Here is a 19093-nt window from a genome sequence, read left to right as displayed (position 1 = left end):
AACTTGCTCAATCTCATTTCCCAACAGACGCCGACAAGGCATTCTCCGTCACTTTCAACCCGTTTCCCCTCACCTTTCCCTCATTTTCCAATATTCAAATATTCACTTGTAAGCCGCAGAGAAAATTTTCTCCTCAACCGAAGTGATCTAGCGCACCGAGATGGATTTCAAATTAACTTAAATACTTCCACATCCCCCGCGCCCTTTCTGATTTCCTTTTTTCTCGACACGAATCTCCTCCAGACTGGAGTTTGTTCTCTTCTTTGCAGATCCGCCAACTGCATTGAATTGAACTTACTCCATGTCTTGGACCAACATCTCAATCATTAAAGTGCCCTTTGGATCTTTTTTATTCTTCAATTGACTTGTTCTTCGCCATCCCCTCCTCCGCTCCCTTCTTCTTCCCTTCTCTTTGTCGGATATCAACAACCTTCACCATTTCATCTTGGTCTCTTTCGTGTAGTGCCTGCTGCACGAGAGTGTCCTCGTTGGTATTGGTTCAACATTTTAATCATTGAGTGCCTCCGCCTACCGATCTCAATCATTCTTTTGTTCCTCATTATCCTTCAACACCTTCTCGTTTGTCGATACCTTCTTCTTCATCTCAATTTGCCTTTCAATTGTAGTGCCTGCTGCAAGCGATTGACCATTTTGACCTGATCCTACATTTCAATCATTGAGTACCTCTATCCATCGATCTCAATCATTCATTTGTTCCTGGTATCCTCAACTTCTTCGACAACGAGCGTTCTCTAGAAGGACTTTATCAACCTTTCTGGTGTAGCGCCAACTGCAACTGAAAATGATTTACTTCGTCTCTTGAACAATCGTTGTCTCCTCTCTCAATCGACCAAACCACTCGATCGAGCCTCGTCAGATTTCGAACTTGAAGGTTCTGTGTAGCGCCAACTGCATAGAACTAACAACTCCACTTCTGTCGACTCGCTCATCTTGTGGACCACTGGTCACCTTCAACCTTACTTGCGATTCGGACTTTAGGAGTGTCTTTTCTTTGTAGCGGCCGTTGCAAAGGATAGACACATTTATTCGTCTCGACCTTCATCACTTGTTCGGTACTTCGACAATACAAAGCCACCTACCCTTTGTACTCACCACGCTGGTCCTTTCAATACCACCACCGGCGACCCATTCGCACTATTCTCGTCTGCGTCTGGTCTTCCTCACCCTTTTCCGACTGTTCTTGTGTAAGTTTTTCCTCAATGCAGTCTTACCTGAATAACATCACTAACTACCTACAGATTTTTCTTTTCGTGTGCTTGTTCTGAATACGATCAACTCTGCCCCGTTCGAGTTGTGGTGAGTTATCAACTTGAATACATTGTTGATCACCAAGATACTAACACCCATTGCAGAATCGATTTGTCCTTTCCTTTTGCGTGCTTCTTCTGGTTACGATCGACTCTGTCCCCGTTCGAGTTTCGGTAAGTCATCAAGTTGAACACGTCGTCGCACCACCAACATGCTAACACACCTTGTAGAATTGTTATCTCCTTCCTCCTTTCCTTTCGGTTTTTCCTTTCGGTCTTTCCTTTCTCGACAATATCGTTATCATTTTTATCCGGTTCGACAAATATCTTTTATTATTCTTATCGCAAGAAGTATGTATTTTCCATCATTCTCATTCCTCCCTTCACCTCTTACCTTGACCAATTCTAACCTCAAACAACAGGTTTTCGCAGTTCGGAATGGTGTGGTTGCAGGTGTGATGAACTGGTTGGGCGGAAACCCACATCTTCATGATCCACCTCTCCACTTACTATGTCTTCGCCTTCCTCTGTTAATTCTACCAAACTTTGTTGTTGATCCTTATACGATCTCCCTCGATGAACCATACGTCCAGTGCGGAGGTTCTTCGTTTCGCAGAGCTGTACGTCCCGGTCGCCGATGGCACGACAGGATGCAGTTTCTGACGGGAGATCAGGTCGAGTAATAGTCAGGACGGTGTAAATATAGCAGGCTGCGTCGGCAGGAAGCTTGAGAGCCCCCTGACTTCCTTCTCACTGACCATCGATTGCCTGAGGAAAACACCAGGACGGCAGGCACACCCGAGAGGGTTCGTGACCGACTTAGCCTAATGGGACTCAGGAAGACGCGGGACGTCCCCCGTTGTCTTTCAAAGCAAATATTACAACAGAGTGAGGTCTTATTAATGGGTACGGGATCGACGTTGGCTGGTGATGGTGAGTTGGTTGGTGACTGTTGATGTGGTGGGACGGTTTGGCTGGGGAGTCTGAGGTGGGGATTGGTGTGGGGGTTGGGGTGGTGGTTGGTGTGGGGGTTGGGGTGGTGGTTGAAGTTTCGAGGCTGCGGCCCTTCTTGTATTCGGGGTCAGCTGTGTTTTCAAGCCTGGTGGGCTGGAGTTGGCTTCGGTCAAAGGAAACATGGCAGAAGTTCAATTTGCTTTTGGGCAATTGAAGGTTGGTGGTGTTTGAGTAGAAGGTAAAAGTCAGAAAAGCCCAAAAACATTCGAAAAACGAAACATCAAAAAAACACGAAAAACAACAAACACCAAAAAACTCGAAAAACGAAAAAACACCAAAAAAAGGAAAAAGTCAGGCTTGACTTGTACGAAAAGTCCGCTTTGGTGACGGCCGAGGAGGGTTTCTTGTGGAGGAACAGCTTGACTTGAATATTGTAATAACAATTTTGTACAAGTACCTTGATTTCCCTTCCCTTGTGAATGCATTTGATGAACATGAATGACATGTCTTGTGATTTCCACCAACCTTTCTCCTGATTCATTTCTCTCTTTTTGTATTTACTAATATCATGGGTGTGGATCACTTGAGAAAGTTCCAATCATATTCCCGACTTTGAGATTCTGATAACACTAGGTATAAAGCGGGAATGCTTTCTTTAATGAGGTGGTGGATCGAATTCTGATATGGATACGAGTATACCCATCCATCACCATTGATGTGATTGACCTTGAAGTAGAAGAAACCACACCACATGGCACAACATCACACCACCTGCACGACACCATACCACCTCTCTCTAGGTAGTTGAGTTGCATACCTAACTACTTACCTATCCATGGATCTAGTAAGTACACATTCCCTCCATTTCCTACACTACTTCATCCTACCTCGCAGTAAATCACCTCATTCACCTCGTTCACCTCGTTCACCTCATTCACCTCATTCACCTCGTTCACCTCATTCACCTCATTCACCCCGTTCACCTCATTCACCTCATTCACCTCGTTCACCCCGTTCACCTCGTTCACCTCGTTCACCACAGCAAACACAAACACAAACACAAACACAACCTTATCGCAAACCAACTCACGAAAATAATTGATTTCTACAACTCCCATCCCATCCCATCCCATCCCATCCCCTCCCATCCCATCCCGTTCTATTCTATTCTATTCTACGAAGAAAAACCCAAGACAGTGAGAGGAAGTACAGTACACCAGGTGGGATTGATTACCTAGAAGGCTAGAAGCTGGAGGTGTGGAGGTGATGTTGAAAAATCGATGTTGAAAAATCGATGGCTTGGGTCCGAGGGTGGGGTGGCTCGAGATAGGATAGGATAGGATAGACGCACGGCGGATTTTACGATCCTTAGGTTGGTTACTCCTCTGTGGGTAGGTTAGGTTAAGGTTAAGTTTAAGGTTAGGTCAAGGTTAGGTTAAGGGTACATGAGGGTATATTCCGCCAGCCCAGCCCAGCCCATATTTTGAACATTGAAATCGAAGCACTAGTGAACTTCAAGTCTTGAGAACCGAACGGCCGTGGATGTAAATGTGAATGCGAATGTTGGATCGCTGTTGGATCGCGAATGTTGGAGCTCGAATGTTGTATCGCAAATATTGGATCGCGAATTGTGCGCTGTGGGTTTGGGTGCAGGGGCTGCTTGGATGAGTGAGTTTTGTGGTTATGTAGGTATTCTTGCGATATTGATACGGATATTGAATATTGAATACTGAATATCGAATATTGTGTTGTGGAGAGATGGTAGGGTAGGGTGGGTAGGGTAGGTTGTGGAGGTAGGCAGGTATGATTGCACTGCTGCTGCTGGAGGGATAGTTTGCATAGTTCATGTGGTTTACGCGTCTTGGAACGATTTGATGTGATGGAATAAAATGGGCGCGGAAAAATCATGGATGGATGGATGAGTGGTGGTGGTGATACGGGCTGCTAACTATATACTATTTGGATCGAATGTCTATAGATTTCTTGCAAACACACTATGGGCTGCGAGCGAGCGATGATTGAAACGCGAAATGAGTACAGCGTTCACACTCAATGGGAAATGGATATATGGATTATGGAGCGCCGAGGGCGTGCAACGGATGATATGATGCGAGTTTAAGGAATCACGATACATACTTCACGATTGCATTCATGGTCGTGAGAAGAGAGTTTATTTTATTGTGGGAAGATATTCTAATATGAGTAAATGATGGTGGTTGAAGACCAAGCAAAACGCAAAATACGAATGGAGATGAGCAAAAATATGTGTATGGAAAGAAAGATGCACTTCCATCATGCCCTGCATGTCGAACATACCAGATATCGAAATGTTGGGTGGACCGGGATAGTGTCTAGTTGGAATGATTTGCCGTTGATGCAGAACATCCAGGCAGGCTTATTTTCAGAGAACGATCCTTGGCCGTGAGAAGTTGCGAAAGAGGACGCTGATTCAATTCAAAAGATAGGGAGAGGGGAGCTGGAAGTTATAAATGCAGCTGGCATTCCGCATGCGAGACCTATCTCGGTTCCGTACATGCGTGCAATATTCGCCATTGCTTTCATGTGGGTATTCATAGATGCGTAGTCGAGAAGTACGAGGAGCTCACGGAACCTCAAGAATCGATATGCTTTGGTTGTACTCGAGGCTTCGGATGTTTCCCATCATTCGTTTAAACGAAAGTATTGCGATTGAGCCAAAATGTGTATTGAGTCGTTTTCCCAAACCACGAAGTTGGATAAGGGCAAAATACGGATCTGGATGGCGTCTGTGACAGCCAATCTTTTTGCTATCGCCCCAGTCAAGATGTGCGGCAGGTTGTAACTCAACCGCAGAACCTCTACCTTTCCACGATTCAAAAACAACTTTACGTATCGCGCGTCTGATGTCCTTCCAGCTGACAGTGCCGGTATCTTGGCCACCATCTGGATCAGAGTACATGGACGTGTGAATACCCAGTGTCTTGATATCGAATTTGATTTACAGCTCGGTCGTTGCGTCAACTTTTTCGAACGCTGAGACAACTGGTACTGCTCGTACCGTATTGCCCACTTGTGTTGGAGCTACCGTGTGTGTCTTGCTCTTCTCCTCATTATGCGGGGCTTGAAACGTATTTGAATCTTCAACGCCCAAATAGTTTGAACCTCCGCGGTAGTCTTATTTACCTTTTTGTTCTTCGCTTGCAGATCTGAGTCTATTCTAACTCTAATACTGTTATGCTTTAGCTTGATATTTTCTATATGGTTTGTATCGATCTCCAGAAGAAAGCATTTATCTCCTCAATATCTTTGTTATTCACCCCGTTATGTTCCCATGTCGCTCTGAAAAAATCTCGGGTTCCTTTCCACATTTTGGAGAGGACAATCCTTGACTTCACGTCGCAAGCTATCCACGTCTCATCATTTTTCCCGTTCGGGAATGAAAGCTTTGAAAATTGTCTAAGAGCTTCAATATCATGAAGCTTCATCTCTATCAACTGCTAATCTTCAGTATCTATCTCGGCGTCTTCACTTCCATTTTCCTCCATATGTTGGGGCTGTACTTCATATCATCATGTCGACTATCATCTCATTTATCTTATAGAATATATCTCAATCGTAACAAATCATTCCGAGAAATTCGACAACTCGGACGCCTTGTTCTTTAGTGACCTGTGGGAAATAATCATTCCGATACCGAAACATCAGTAATCTATTGAATCAATATTTCTCATCAGGAGCTCCTATTACTACCTAGTATGTTTCAGTAATAATGTAGAGGGTCTTCATCAAATGATTTCACGCTACTTTGAAAAATCCGGGGCTTTGGCTTGTGATGTAACATGTTATAGTGCAATCTTTCATGTACTTACCTATTGGTTTTTGCGGCTGTCTGACAAGGCAGTGCCGCGAAGCTACCATCTGCTGGATAATGGCTGAACGCCTCTAAGTCAGAATCCATGCCAGAAAGCGGTAGGTATATAGTGATACTTCCAAATCACACAGTGCTTTGTTGTATTCCAAAGAGAGGAAGGGGTTTGTCTTGGTGATAGCATCGATGGCAGTTGAGTAATACACACCTTCAAGCTTCTCTATTTCAGAAACCAAAGTTCTCCAATTCCGCATGATCGTCAGTTCCCTGAGAAAGTCGTCTGTCTGAAAAGATGCTTCTTGAAGTTAAAGTTCGGACCTCGAATGACCTTTCCGTCTCCCCAAAGATTCAACCATCGTTTAGCCTATGCGGAATCCATTTGTGGGAAGGAGCTCAATATGATCTCGTTTGATGACTAGAGCCACACGTGCGCTACCTACCTACTCAACAGCCGGAGCTTCTCGATATCGACACGCTGTGGCGGACCAGAAGGTTCCCTTTCATATCCGGGAAAAAAACCATGAATAGCAAGAATGCGAGATTGGAACGTAGTACAGATGTGCAATTGCTTCAGGCCATCGTGGTTCGCTACGAATTGCTCCACTATCCGACGGAGGATTTTCATTGTCTTGCTTTGTGCTCTCGGGATTGAATGTGCACGCGGAAAGTCAATGATATCTTTTCTGTGTGCGGCGTGCTTGTCCCATTGTGAGAACACCGTATTCTAGGTCATGCGTGATTACACAGTACGGTTGATAAATTGCTCATACGTGATCAATACTCTACTCGTGGTCGATTTGAATGCTGTCGAATGCGACATGTTCTGAGGGGCGATTGTTGCCTCGGTTGAATATAAGACTTGGAAGTAAAGCGGGTTCGTCCGCTCATGCCTCTACGTTTAAGTATTTTAGGGGTAGAAAATCTAGAAAGTAGGATTTATTTTAAAGAGAGAGCGAAAGATACGTCTAGGGGATAGAGATTCTTTCGAGTAGTGGGTACCTATAACTTACTGTCTTGGAAAAGTCGAGGTGTGAGTTTTTCGAAAATATTCAATGTGATGGGATGGTATGATATAATATAGATAAGTACGAGGAGCTAGAAGGTGAGAAATGATCCTTCCATGTACCTGGTTCGTATGTATCTTGAGATTTTTGCAAAGTTATCGAGACGGTCTGCTTGTAGATGGGGTCGAGGAATTCTCGGTGATGGTGATGGCGGAGTGATCTGCGGATGGGAATAACTGATCGAGGCTCATATTAAAGAGCTCAGAGGTGAGATGTTAGAGAGGGGGATAATATGCGCATGGAAGTGGGGTGAAAAGGTCCTTAGCGAGTACTTCAGATGAACTGCACTATACTGGGGTGTTGAAGAACTGGAGTGGTGCTCGTGAGATGACCTCTCATCTGTATGTGGGTAGCCCTGTCGAGTTTTCCCTGGTAACTTGGAGGTGGGAGGAGGTAACGAGGCGTTCGAGATATTTTCTTCGAGGCGGGTTCATGTGTGAGATTGTAGCTGTCAACGATATTCTTCCTATACAGAAGTTGTGTATCATGGTCAAGTGATGTGGCTTTTATATGGGATGGAAAAGAGATCTGTTTAGCCGTGAAGGGAAGTGAAGAGGCAGATAATATCAATGATCGCCAAGTGATTGCATTGGTCCAGATGACATGTGAAAGACATGAGTCTTTAGATCTTCTATTCCTTGGTTCTCGATTCAACGCGGTTGTCATGTGATGTGCATTTCTTTCTCAAGGACACAAAGCGAAGATATCGCAATTGATGGCAATGAAAAATATTCTTCAATTATCCTAGAGAGATCATCGTTAAAACCATAATAGATAGGGACTGTAGGATCTGGTACAACAACAAGTTTAAGAATTGACAAAATTATGGCTCAAATCAAAGTTTTCCAGTCCTCTTTCTAAGGTCTCGATATGGATTCAAGAAGCATAATAGAGTTTCAACCAACCCAACAAGTAACAGGTCCTTCATGAGGTATATTGGCGATCTCCCAGCGGATTCGAGATATCACACGGCCCGCTTAGAATCCAATCAAACCGCATCTTGCAGTCTGGCGGAATTCGACAAATTCTTACCGAGCGTGAAATCAACATAGTATTAGCGCACGATAGTAATAATTTATTAGTAGTTCAATACATCTGCGATACTCGTGGAAAGCTGCTATGTATTTCACGTGCGCATTGAACATTTTACAGCGAGAACGCGGTAACTTCTATCCAGGTCCCAGATATATATGATCCGCCTCTACAAATCGATCATCCACATCGGGTCTTGGAATTCAATTACGGTTACAGTTCATTCATTTTCGAATAGCGCATCGTGCATGAGATTTTGCTTTTATGAAGAACCGACAAACACATGTTCTATACATCTCATATTCACATTAAGCGGATGGATAGTTGAGACTTCACAAACATCCATCACAAATGTATTCGTGAAGTTTCTTCCGCAAATTCGTCACAACTTACCGTGAGATCCGTCCAGAGACATGAACTTGAAAAATGATGTCTGTATTCACCAATCCTGGTGTACACGCCAATTTTGTATAATCTCCAGGCCGTGGATGATTCACTATAACTCCACTTGTAGGGGTACGATCTATTATTGATAAGATATGATATATCTTAGTATATCATAAATGAATAAACTACCTAGCTATCTACAGTATCCTAGAGAAAATTTTCATGGTACTGGGAAATATGGTTTTTGTGGTGACTATCGGGTGGTTTCTATGAATTTTCTTCTTATGAAGAAGAAGAAGAAGATACCCCGGGATAGTTTGGGACGAGTACCCTTCCCTTCCCATCAAAGTCCTCAAAATACAAGTAACCAAGCCCCTCGTAGCCTACGCAATTATCGAGATTTCTGATTTCGTCAAGCTGTATATAGTGGAGATATATTGTCGTCACCGTCATCCTTATAAATATATAAAATGAACCGAAATAGACTTATGCAGTACCGATTAGTGCGTACTAGGCAAGTCTACTCGATCTGATCTGCCTTGCGGAATTAAATCAAGCATGATCCCTGACATAGTTTTTGAATAACATCGATTTTGAAATATGAATACAGAAAATTATCCTACATAGATAGTATCAAGATACGATTTAATGTATTGATACACTATCACAAGTCAACACTACTCAAGGATTCTTCCGCATATGTTTGTAATGTTTCATTCATATAGAAGGTTGATCTTATATCATTTTTTGAAGAAATCTCAAGACGCAGAGTTCGTTGTTAGTCACTGGGACCCACCACCGAAGTTTAGGATTCGATGCGGAAGAAAAAGCGGGATGTTGAACGTTACTTTACTTTTTTCTCGAAATTCGTATTGAATTGTTCTATGAGATGGGGGTTTCGATTATTGATTATACAAGAACATTTGCAAGTATATTATTTATAGATTTTCTAACTCTCGTGATATCGATAATATAAATTCATATTGTTATCTCAATCTAAAATAACAATGTTTCTTTTCTGTAAGGGGTTGAATATTTAGCGAGTTCCTTGTCCCAGTTTTCCCGTTCCGATCGAGTAGGGGTCAAGAATACTAACGCAGACCAGCCACCGAGTCATTTCACGCATAAGGCTGTGATTCTATAAAGACGTATCTTAGAGTCTCAGCTTAGAACGCGGCTACAAAATGATTAACCTCAGCGGTATCGGAAATAATCTTCCGGATTAGCATTTCCAGCGACGACATGCTGACTTGCCAAGAGAAAGCATACGTAGCCCCTACTACAGATTTTTCCCTCTTTGGGGGGCTGACAATTGTATAGAAAATCGATTTTGAAGAGATGAGCATACCGTGGTGAGATTCCGAATTTCCATACCCATTCCTTCGTAGCACATCCACGCATCTCGCCAAACTCGGTTGTCGAAAGTTAAACTCGCGAGTATCGAGTACTCGATTTGACGCCCTCAAACTTAAAAATGAGTACCGCTCGCGGTAGTTGCTTCGGGACCGAAGATTGCCAAGGAATGTATGCTCATCGTGTCAGGTAGATCCACTTATAGGTGCGGGTATGTGGGTCGAGCCGCCGGTCCGGAAAGACCCTGACCTTGACAGGTCGGCTATTACTCCGATCAGATCTGAAATGGTAGGATGAGTTCATATATAGAGTATCAGTAATATTGAAGATACTGTACACAGCTTCCGGAATGTGGTGTCGGAGCCGAATGTTGAAGCAACTTGTGATAAGCTTGTTATATCCTTTGTGACATTGTCGGTCTATTCATTCATTAACATTTGATCATTAAGAACCTGAACTTTTCAGCTATTAGCCCCCTGAAATTTGTACTGTTGAGCAATTAATAGACCAATGTCAAGTGTGTGAACATCTAACATCCAAACCCTCTTCTACAAGACCACGCGGTCTTCAAAGCTCAACCCAAGTCACCCACCCCATTCTCAACTCAACCACGATTAAAGTAGTTCTTTCCATCTAGCCTTCTTCTCCTGAACCCAAAAGTGTCCGAGTCGCATATCCCTACTACCACACTACCACACGACGGGGAAACACGAGCTCCTACCCTTTTCATCCAAGCTAATCTGTCAAGTGGACGTTAACTCCAGTTTCACTTGCATTCCCCAATCTGATCAATTACATACTGTGCCTGAAGCATAATCATTACTCCTGCTGTCAGAAATAAGCATCTCCGCCGCTAAAGACCCAGATGATTCCGCATGTAGTTTACCATCTTGCGGTACGTGCATCTAGCATCGGAGCCGCAAATATCTGGCTGCACGAGCATGTGAGAGAAATTGGGACAGGGGTTATGAGAGATGTGTATGCTGGTTTGCAGATGATATCTCCTTGTCTTCGAGCACTTGATCGAATTTTCCATCTTGAGCTTCCTGACTTGAAAATATGAGCTTTTTGATAACTGGGAGATGTTTCAATAAGGAAATGTCCTTCGTGATGTTTTAATATGTGTTGAGAATTTGATATCTCGGCTGGCGACAAGTACCATAGCAAATTCCCACCTTGTCACTATTTCCCCCCTTGATCGATACGGGTATTCGAAGTTCCAGACGGTAGAAAACGATGTGTCAACTACATGCCGTTAGAATCATGGCGCATTATCGGATGAAGTTGAAAAAAAAAAATCGAATTTGAATCTTGAAATCCACACGCCCCGCAGCCACCCATTATCGAAAAAACTACAGAGTACGCGTCTGCAGTCGAAGCCGCATTTGCATGCATGGTTCTTGCTTCCCCGGGTTAAACGCTGGCTTTTCTTAGATTAAATATTTGTTGGACGGGGGCTGAAGGATTACATCAAGTGGATGTGAATTCGAAGACAGAGACAACTAGATGATTACTATATAGTTCGCAGGAGGTACTCGATGAGATGTTGTTTCATTAACACTTTTTACAGTAGAGACCACTGTCATACGATCCATACAAGTTTTCTCTTTTCAACTAATTTCACTTGTTTGATTACCTATCGTAGCCATGAAGACCACCCAGACAGTAGCTCTCGCCGCCGCCCTCTTGTCAATCGTTTCATCAAAGGCTACTCCCACTCAACCTAAGTCTCAACTCAAGTCTACACCCAAGAAGACGATTGACACCACTAGCCTCCATTTCTACAATGGCACATGTACTGCGGAAACCATCCGCGTCCGTAAAGAATGGCGAAACATGAGTCGGAGCGAAAAGAGTGCATATCTTCAGGCTGAGCAATGTTTGTTCAACCTCCCTGCCGCAACAATCTAAAAACAATCTTCCCCATAAACAACAAACAGAAAAAAAAACAGAAAAAAAAACGCTATCTTCTACCCCCCACTCTCAACAATCCTTCCAACCTAAACCTCCAGACTCTAAACCTCTAGACTCTAATAAACCTTTTCTCATTAAAAAGTCTTCTAATATTACCTAGGTATTTACGAATTCCACATCGTTATGTAGAGTTTCAGTTTCTATAAATAATTGGTTAGCTTAGCTTATAGCTTAGCTTAGCTTATGAGATCTATATCTCTCTCTAGGTAGGTATCTATATAACAAGATCTTTTCAGTACGGTGATATCATATCATCATTCAGCATGAACTACAAATATCAACTACAAATATCAACTACAAATATCAACTACAAATATCAACTACAAATATCAACTACAAACATTAACTACAAACATTAACATCAGCATCAATATCATCATCACATCACCATCACCAAAGAAGAAGCATATATATAAGCGAGGGAGCGAGCGATTTCTACATACTACTGTATGCCAATGCCATTCATGAATAGAAAAATCATCCTGAAATTCTATCTATCTATCTATCAAAATGCGCTTTCAAATATATGCATCATGCAATTATCCACGCTAAAGAATCATTTATTCATAATTTTCTTTTCCCAATCCGTCAATCATCCCGTTCATGAGTCCCCATCTCTATCCCCATCTAGTACCCCACCTCCCCAAACCTACTTTCCCAAAATCAATTCTTCCAATCTCTCCCTCTCCCCACTCTCCTTGACCATCCCCCTAAACACTCCCCCATCCAACTCCATCAATTCCCTCGGCTTTCCAAACTCCACGACTTTGCCCTCACCCAACACCAAAATCTTATCGAAATCCGCAATCGTACTAAGTCGATGCGCGATAACAATCAATGTACTATCTGTGAACTCTTGTCTGATAGATCTTTGAATCAATGCATCGGTATCCATATCCACTGCCGAGGTTGCTTCATCCAATACCATAATTTTCGGATGTGAAACGATGGCGCGTGCGAGACAGAGGAGTTGTCGTTGACCTTGCGAGAGATTGAGTCCACCTTCGGTGATTGGTGATTGCAGGGATGTGAAGAGGTTCTTGTTTTTCTGGAGCGAAGGAGTCGACGTTCCGGATGTTGAGGGAGTGTTTTGTCCAGTTGGTGGAATAAGCTGTACACGTTCTAGAGCATCTCGAAGTTCCGAATCTGTATGTTCATCAAAAGCATCGAGGTTAGATCTAACCGTTCCAGAGAAAAGTACTGGATCTTGTGGGATAATCGCTAATCTCGAACGAAGCGAATGCAAATTAATTTTAGAAATATCGAGACCGTCAATATGAATCGTTCCTTCACGGGCTTCGAGGAATCTGAAAAGTGCGAGTGTCAATGAAGATTTACCGGCTCCAGTACGTCCTACTACTCCGATTCTTTCACTACGTTCGACTCGGAATGTAAGACCTTTGAGAACGGGTGGAAGATCATCTGCGTATGAGACAACTAAATCATTAACTTCGAGACGACCTTCAGTTGGCCATGCTGCTGGTGGATCTGATCCTTCTAGAGATTCGGTTTTGAGGTTTGAGTATTCAATGATACGTTCTGCCGCCTATAATATTGAAAAGTCAGTAATTGCCAATGAGTGAAAATGACGCTCCGCTGGCCCTCCGGGGGCCATTGCCATGGAGGCCGAATAAGATCATATGAAACATCATCGAGCGCAGCGAGCAAAAGGGGGTTTGGGGGCTTGCCCCCTGAAAGCATTTCACTATCTCGTCCATCACCTCCGACTGTTGGTATTCTTTGTTGAGAGCCATCACCTCTTCCTTCGAGAAGCTTTCCACAATGCTTTCCTCGCCCTTCTTCCACCCAAAATACCCGGAATAAAGAAAAATTATCAAAACTTACATTCATATTAAGTTCCAAATTAGTATAATGCCTGATTGTCCACATGACCGTTTGACCATAAGCCAGCGCAAAACTCAACGCAAACCCAGCCAGCGCAGCATCGATTTCCGGAAGCAAAATAATGACAATCGCCACAATTGTTGAGAACAATCCACCCACGAAAGCCATTCTCCATCCCATCCATCGATTGAAGACCCAGAGATGCCAGAATGTAGTTGAATGATCGTCGATTTTGGCCCACATGCTTTTAATGTAGATATCTGTTTTGTCAAATGCGCGAATTGTGCCTACACCTGTAAGAGCGGAACCGAATTGTTCAAAGATGGGGGATTTGGCGGTTGATTCGAGACGTTTGACTTCACGAGCACCAGGGAGATAGAGAAGTGCCACGTAGACGCATACTGCCAAGAGAACAGCAGACATGAGGAGAACCCATGGAGAGACGATTATACTATCATCGTTAGTTTAGATGCAAAAACAAGAAAGGAATTCGATACACATACCCTGTGCAAATGATCCCAATCAATCCAAAAAAGTTATTCGCCCCAAATGCAAAATCATTGGCCAATCTTCCATCAACCACATTGAAATCGGCAGTAAATCGATTCAAAATTCTACCAAGTGGTACTGTGTCCATCCATCTTAAAGGTGTTCTTAAAACCGTAAAGCAAAGTCTTTCAAATAGAATCTTGGATGCACGAATAGATCCAGTGTAAACGTAGAAATATCGGAGAGTTCCTACAACAGCAGAAACTGCCGAAAGAGCAACGTATATACTCAGATAGAATGTGGTGTCATGCTTGATTGCTTCCGTTTGGAAAGATGAATTCTGTACATTGCCGTATGAAGGTAAGTGGTTGGCCTGAGTTGTGAACATGGAGTTAATAATGCTAGATTCTTGATAGCTCGCTGTCCAAAGTTTCAACCACCAAGAGCGACCTGAATAAGCGTTAGTAATTGTCCCAAGTAGAATTTAATGAGCATCGACATCTTACCAGTGATCAAGAATTGTTGACCAATGAAAGCAATCAAAACAAGAATCCAGAAAGACCATCCACCAGAAGCATTGAGATAATGTCCATAGACCTTTACTTTAACACTGCCACGCTCTCTCGTCTCTTCTTGGACGAATTTCTTTGGATCATCCTTTCGTGATACAACCTTCGCCAACGAATTTCCATCAGTGTTCTCATCGTTAGAAGACACAGATGGATTAATGACTGTAGATGATTCCGATATCGTAATGGGAGCTTGGTCCTCAGCGATTTGTTCCGGTGTTTCTTCGTGACTGATGATACGTTCAAGTGTACCCGCTTCTTCCAAGTCCGAAAGAAGACCTGCACTTTCAACCGTTCCATCACCAAGTTCGACGAGATATTTAGCTTTGGCCTTGCAGAGAGCGACATGATGAGTGACGAGAATACGAGTACGTCCGATACCAAGTTCACCAGTAAGACCCTTTTCGTAGATGAAACGACCAACATGAGCATCAACAGCACTGAAGATATCGTCGAGAACCAATATGCCTGCACGAGAATAGAGGGCCCGAGCAAATGTAACTCTCCATCTCTGTCCACCACTCAAGTTGATACCATTTGCGCCAATTTCGGTATTCTCACCGTCTCCAAGCATTTCCAAATCTTTGCGCAGAGCACAGTATTCGACAACCTTTTGATAGCGATCTTCATCAAGTGGTAATCCGAAAAGAATGTTATCCTTGATACTGGCATTTTCGATCCACGGGATTTGAGCAACGAAAGCAATTGACGATGGAATGATCCAATTATCTTTATTGGCAAGATGATCATGTCGATCTTTGGCTCTTGGTCCTCGAGGAACATTGACCTTACCAGCAAGTATATCGACTTCTCCGAGAATCGACGCTAACATCAAGCTCTTTCCGGTACCAGTTTTACCGCTGATGACACTCAATTCTCCTTCGGGGAAGGAGACATCGACATTTCTTAAAACATATCGTTCGTTGGCGTCCATCTCATCCTCGCCCTCAGCACATGGCCATGCAATTGAAGCTTTCTCGAATGAAACATTGGGCGCATCATTGGTACCTTCGGATATTTCAGCCCCATTCAGATATCTTTGGATACGATTAATAGAAATGTAGCAATCAATCAAGTCCGTGGTAAGTTCTGGAATGACGCTGAGGGTAACCTCCAGATTGACAAAGACGCCTATGGCAGTGAATGCGACCGAAGGTAGAAGAACTCCATTGAGGTAAGCATATACTGCTAATGCTACTGCAGCAAGAGCGATAGGGCTTGTGATCCAACAAAAGAGTAACATTGTATCATTGAGATAAACACTCCATTGCTCATCCAACTCCTTCTTTCGGACGAGTCCAATTTTGTTGCCCCAATTCGATTCTAATGCGGAGAACTTGATTTGACGAATACCTTGAAGTGCTTCAGTTACAACTGCCATTTTAACATCTCTGACCTTCATTAGTCTGTCCTGAGCTGCTGAATAACGTTTACTAAAGTAAATGTTGATAGGAACAGTCAAAGACATAGCCAATATTCCCGCCAGCAAACTCTTCCATCCAATGATACTGATCAAGAAAGAAAAGGAGACAACAAGTTTGAAAACGGAACCAGGGAAGTAGTTGTTGAATGAGCAAAAGTCTGAAACTCTCTTGGCATCCACACCGATCAAATTAACTGTAGATTGTTTTCCCTTTGGATCACTATCCTCTTCTTCCTCTTCCTCTGATTTGTCTTGTGCGATCGACTCTTGAGCTTCTTCAGATGTTACAGTAGACTTCTTTTCCGATCTAGCTGCACCTTTCACATCCTTACGTCTCATAGCTTTCTGGAAGATTTGAGCCGATAACTGGGACCTAATTGGAATGGCGAGTTCAGCCCAAGAAATCCAGAACATCCAGGATTCAATCCAAGCTGCGGCGAGGGTGACCAAGAATAATGTAGCTACCCAAATCCAAGCTCCAAAAGGGACTTCGTCTCCAGGTTGACGGCGTTCTAACATTTTCAAAATCTGAAAGGTCACGAATTGAGGTGCGAAATTTCCAAAGGCCTGGAAGACTGTAAGGATCCATTGAATGATGAAGGGCGATTTATGTGCCAAGAAAATTTCGATCCAAAGTGCCCGAGTATGCTTCCTCTCCTCCCATGCATCACTGAGATCCTGCGACCTAGTATGATGGTCCATTTTAGGTAGATCTTGTAATTCTAGACGCTTTTTACTAGAGGCCAGAGCCAATAGATCTCCCACCCAGGAGAAAGTATATCTATCAAGAGCAGAAACGGAGTACATGGCATCGACGGGGTGCTTATCTCTAGTCACATGCGGACGACGTGGAAATGAGATGGCGGAGATGGCGGCAAATAGTGCGAGTATTAATTGAGAGATACGGAGCCAGAAAGTCGCACTTGAACGGAAGTTAACCTGGGCGGACTGATCCTCCACGATAAGACCATCTTGGTAGAGACAAATGGAAAAGAGGCAGACAGCGGAGACCGCTGTACGAGCACCATTGGTAAATGCTTTGGTAGGACTTCTGATCAGTATAGTGCTAACCGCTTGGATCAGAATGAATGACTATGGACAGGTTAGTAAAATGAAACATGTAAGTATTGCCCAAGGGCGTGAGAGATGCGACTTGCCCAAAATGCGACATTGAGCCAATCTTCAAGCTTCAATGCATCATAATGAAAGAGATCCAGAATGGCCAGAATTATCGAAGTTGCAAAACCGAGAAGTGTAGATATAATGAGTAAAGTCTTTGGAATTTTTGTTGAGAAGGCAGCGATTGTTTCTTCGGTGGCAACTCCATCTTTGTCTGTATATGTATTGGGGATTTGCTTTCCTTTTTCTTGAAAATGAGAAATGATAGAGACAACGGATGGGAAAGTCAGAGTGATGACCAAAAGAAGAGCGCAAGTTGCAGCAGCAAGGGAACCCGAATTGTAATCGAGCATCTTGAATTGTCTAGTTCAAGGAGGGGAGAGATGTCAAGTTGAAGATCATTCTTTTGGGGAAGATATCTCTACTTGAATGCAATGGACGAGGGGAAGCAAGAGGACAAATGTGGGTATCCAACGCGAAAAAAGATTTCCCCGAAAGATTCAAACTTTTTCTCTTCTTTGAGTGTGGACGAAGATATATATTGAGCAAGGTCCAATTGCAAGTGGAACGCAGCAGCAGGCTCAGCAAAAACTCAAGAGGTGACTAGGGAGGTAGTATTGTTGACTCATTCGGCAAGATGAATTGGTAGTAGTGTAGGAAGAAGTGAAGTACCAATTAAAAGAAAGAGAAGAAAAAAAAGGGAAAAAGATATACGATATACGGATGGATGGGAGGTATACTAGTGAATTGGAGGGGGAGGGGAGTGAATGATTATTAATGAGCAAAGATGGAGTGGTGGGCAAGGTTAAGGTGGAAGTAAAATGAGAGATGGATGGATGGATTGATTGGTGAAGAGCTGGATCGGTCGATAGGTAGCCAGACTCAAGATAGATAATAGATGGACGGAGATACCCAGAGAGAAAAGAGGGAAAAGAGAGAAAAGAGAGAAAAGATAGAAAAGATGACTTTTATATTCAGATATTAATAAATTCCCACGAAACTCCCAGGACCAACAAACCACAGAAAATGGCGGGGACAAGGTCGAGGTTTATTAACCATTTTCTTCTTCTCTTTCGACGAGTATCGAGGGAGCGAGGGTTCACTGTTGGTAGGTGGGGTTGGGGTGGATTTGAAGGTACGTGAGTGGGTGGATAAGAAGAAGGAGTGGAATCCATTTGGAAGATAGTGATAATAGTTAATGATGATAATAATCATGCTCAAGTATACGAATGGATCCTGGTGCAAAACCGTTGAAAGGGAAGAGATGAGATGATTGATCAATTAATGGGGCGATTTGAGTGGTCAATTAGGTAGAGAATGAATTGATGAGATGTTAGATTATGTATACGATATGCGCGCGGTTGATATTGACGACGATGAGTGTTTTGGAATCGAGTGAAGGTGAAGTGAGAGGCAAGAACAAGAGAAGGGAAGAAGTGCTACTATGTATCCCCTTGCCAATGTTAATAATAAGAGTACCAGGTATATGAGGAGTATAGACATTCAATGATATCTGTCTACTTAGCACTTACCTACCTACATGACATGACGAAAGGTAAATGAGATAAAAATAAGATGTCATACATTGCCGAGCAGAGTACGAATACAGCGGGAGAGATTGTATATAAATTCTCCACATACTCCCCTTCCTTACCTGACTTCCATCCATATCGTGAAGATGGATATTTTATACTTCTCTCATAGGTTACTCATCGACGAAGTATATCTTCTCTCTCTCATACTCATCTACGAAGTATATCTTCTCCCTC

The 19093-nt window shown here is 43.1% G+C and overlaps 4 protein-coding genes across 4 annotated transcripts; 2 read left to right on the top strand and 2 right to left on the bottom strand.

Moving 5' to 3' along the window:
• Positions 1 to 802: 802 nt before the first annotated feature.
• On the top strand, positions 803 to 1951 carry EAE98_003167 (uncharacterized protein; the record flags this gene model as incomplete). The annotated part of the gene is made up of 5 exons (XM_038950787.1): positions 803 to 814; positions 1000 to 1205; positions 1260 to 1317; positions 1374 to 1442; positions 1691 to 1951. The coding sequence occupies 5 exons, from the start codon at positions 803 to 805 to the stop codon at positions 1949 to 1951; spliced, it is 606 nt and encodes a 201-aa protein (XP_038813316.1).
• Positions 1952 to 2167: 216 nt separating this feature from the next.
• On the bottom strand, positions 2168 to 2404 carry EAE98_003166 (uncharacterized protein; the record flags this gene model as incomplete). The annotated part of the gene is made up of 1 exon (XM_038950786.1): positions 2168 to 2404. One exon carries the CDS (start codon positions 2402 to 2404, stop codon positions 2168 to 2170), a length of 237 nt encoding a protein of 78 aa, XP_038813315.1.
• A 9148-nt stretch (positions 2405 to 11552) lies between these two features.
• Positions 11553 to 11816, top strand: EAE98_003165 (uncharacterized protein; the record flags this gene model as incomplete). The annotated part of the gene is made up of 1 exon (XM_038950785.1): positions 11553 to 11816. One exon carries the CDS (start codon positions 11553 to 11555, stop codon positions 11814 to 11816), a length of 264 nt encoding a protein of 87 aa, XP_038813314.1.
• A 712-nt stretch (positions 11817 to 12528) lies between these two features.
• EAE98_003164 (uncharacterized protein) lies at positions 12529 to 18300 on the bottom strand (the record flags this gene model as incomplete). Its single annotated transcript, XM_038950784.1, has 5 exons — positions 17363 to 18300; positions 14720 to 17297; positions 14228 to 14663; positions 13725 to 14175; positions 12529 to 13425 (listed from the first exon to the last, which is right to left on the bottom strand). The coding sequence occupies exons 1-5, from the start codon at positions 17675 to 17677 to the stop codon at positions 12529 to 12531; spliced, it is 4677 nt and encodes a 1558-aa protein (XP_038813313.1). The 5' UTR covers positions 17678 to 18300.
• Positions 18301 to 19093: the final 793 nt, after the last annotated feature.

Source organism: Botrytis deweyae (genome assembly GCF_014898535.1).
Source record: "Botrytis deweyae strain B1 chromosome Unknown BDEW_005, whole genome shotgun sequence".
Taxonomy (NCBI): Eukaryota; Fungi; Ascomycota; class Leotiomycetes; order Helotiales; family Sclerotiniaceae; genus Botrytis; species Botrytis deweyae.
This window is presented reverse-complemented; position numbering and strand designations above follow the sequence as displayed.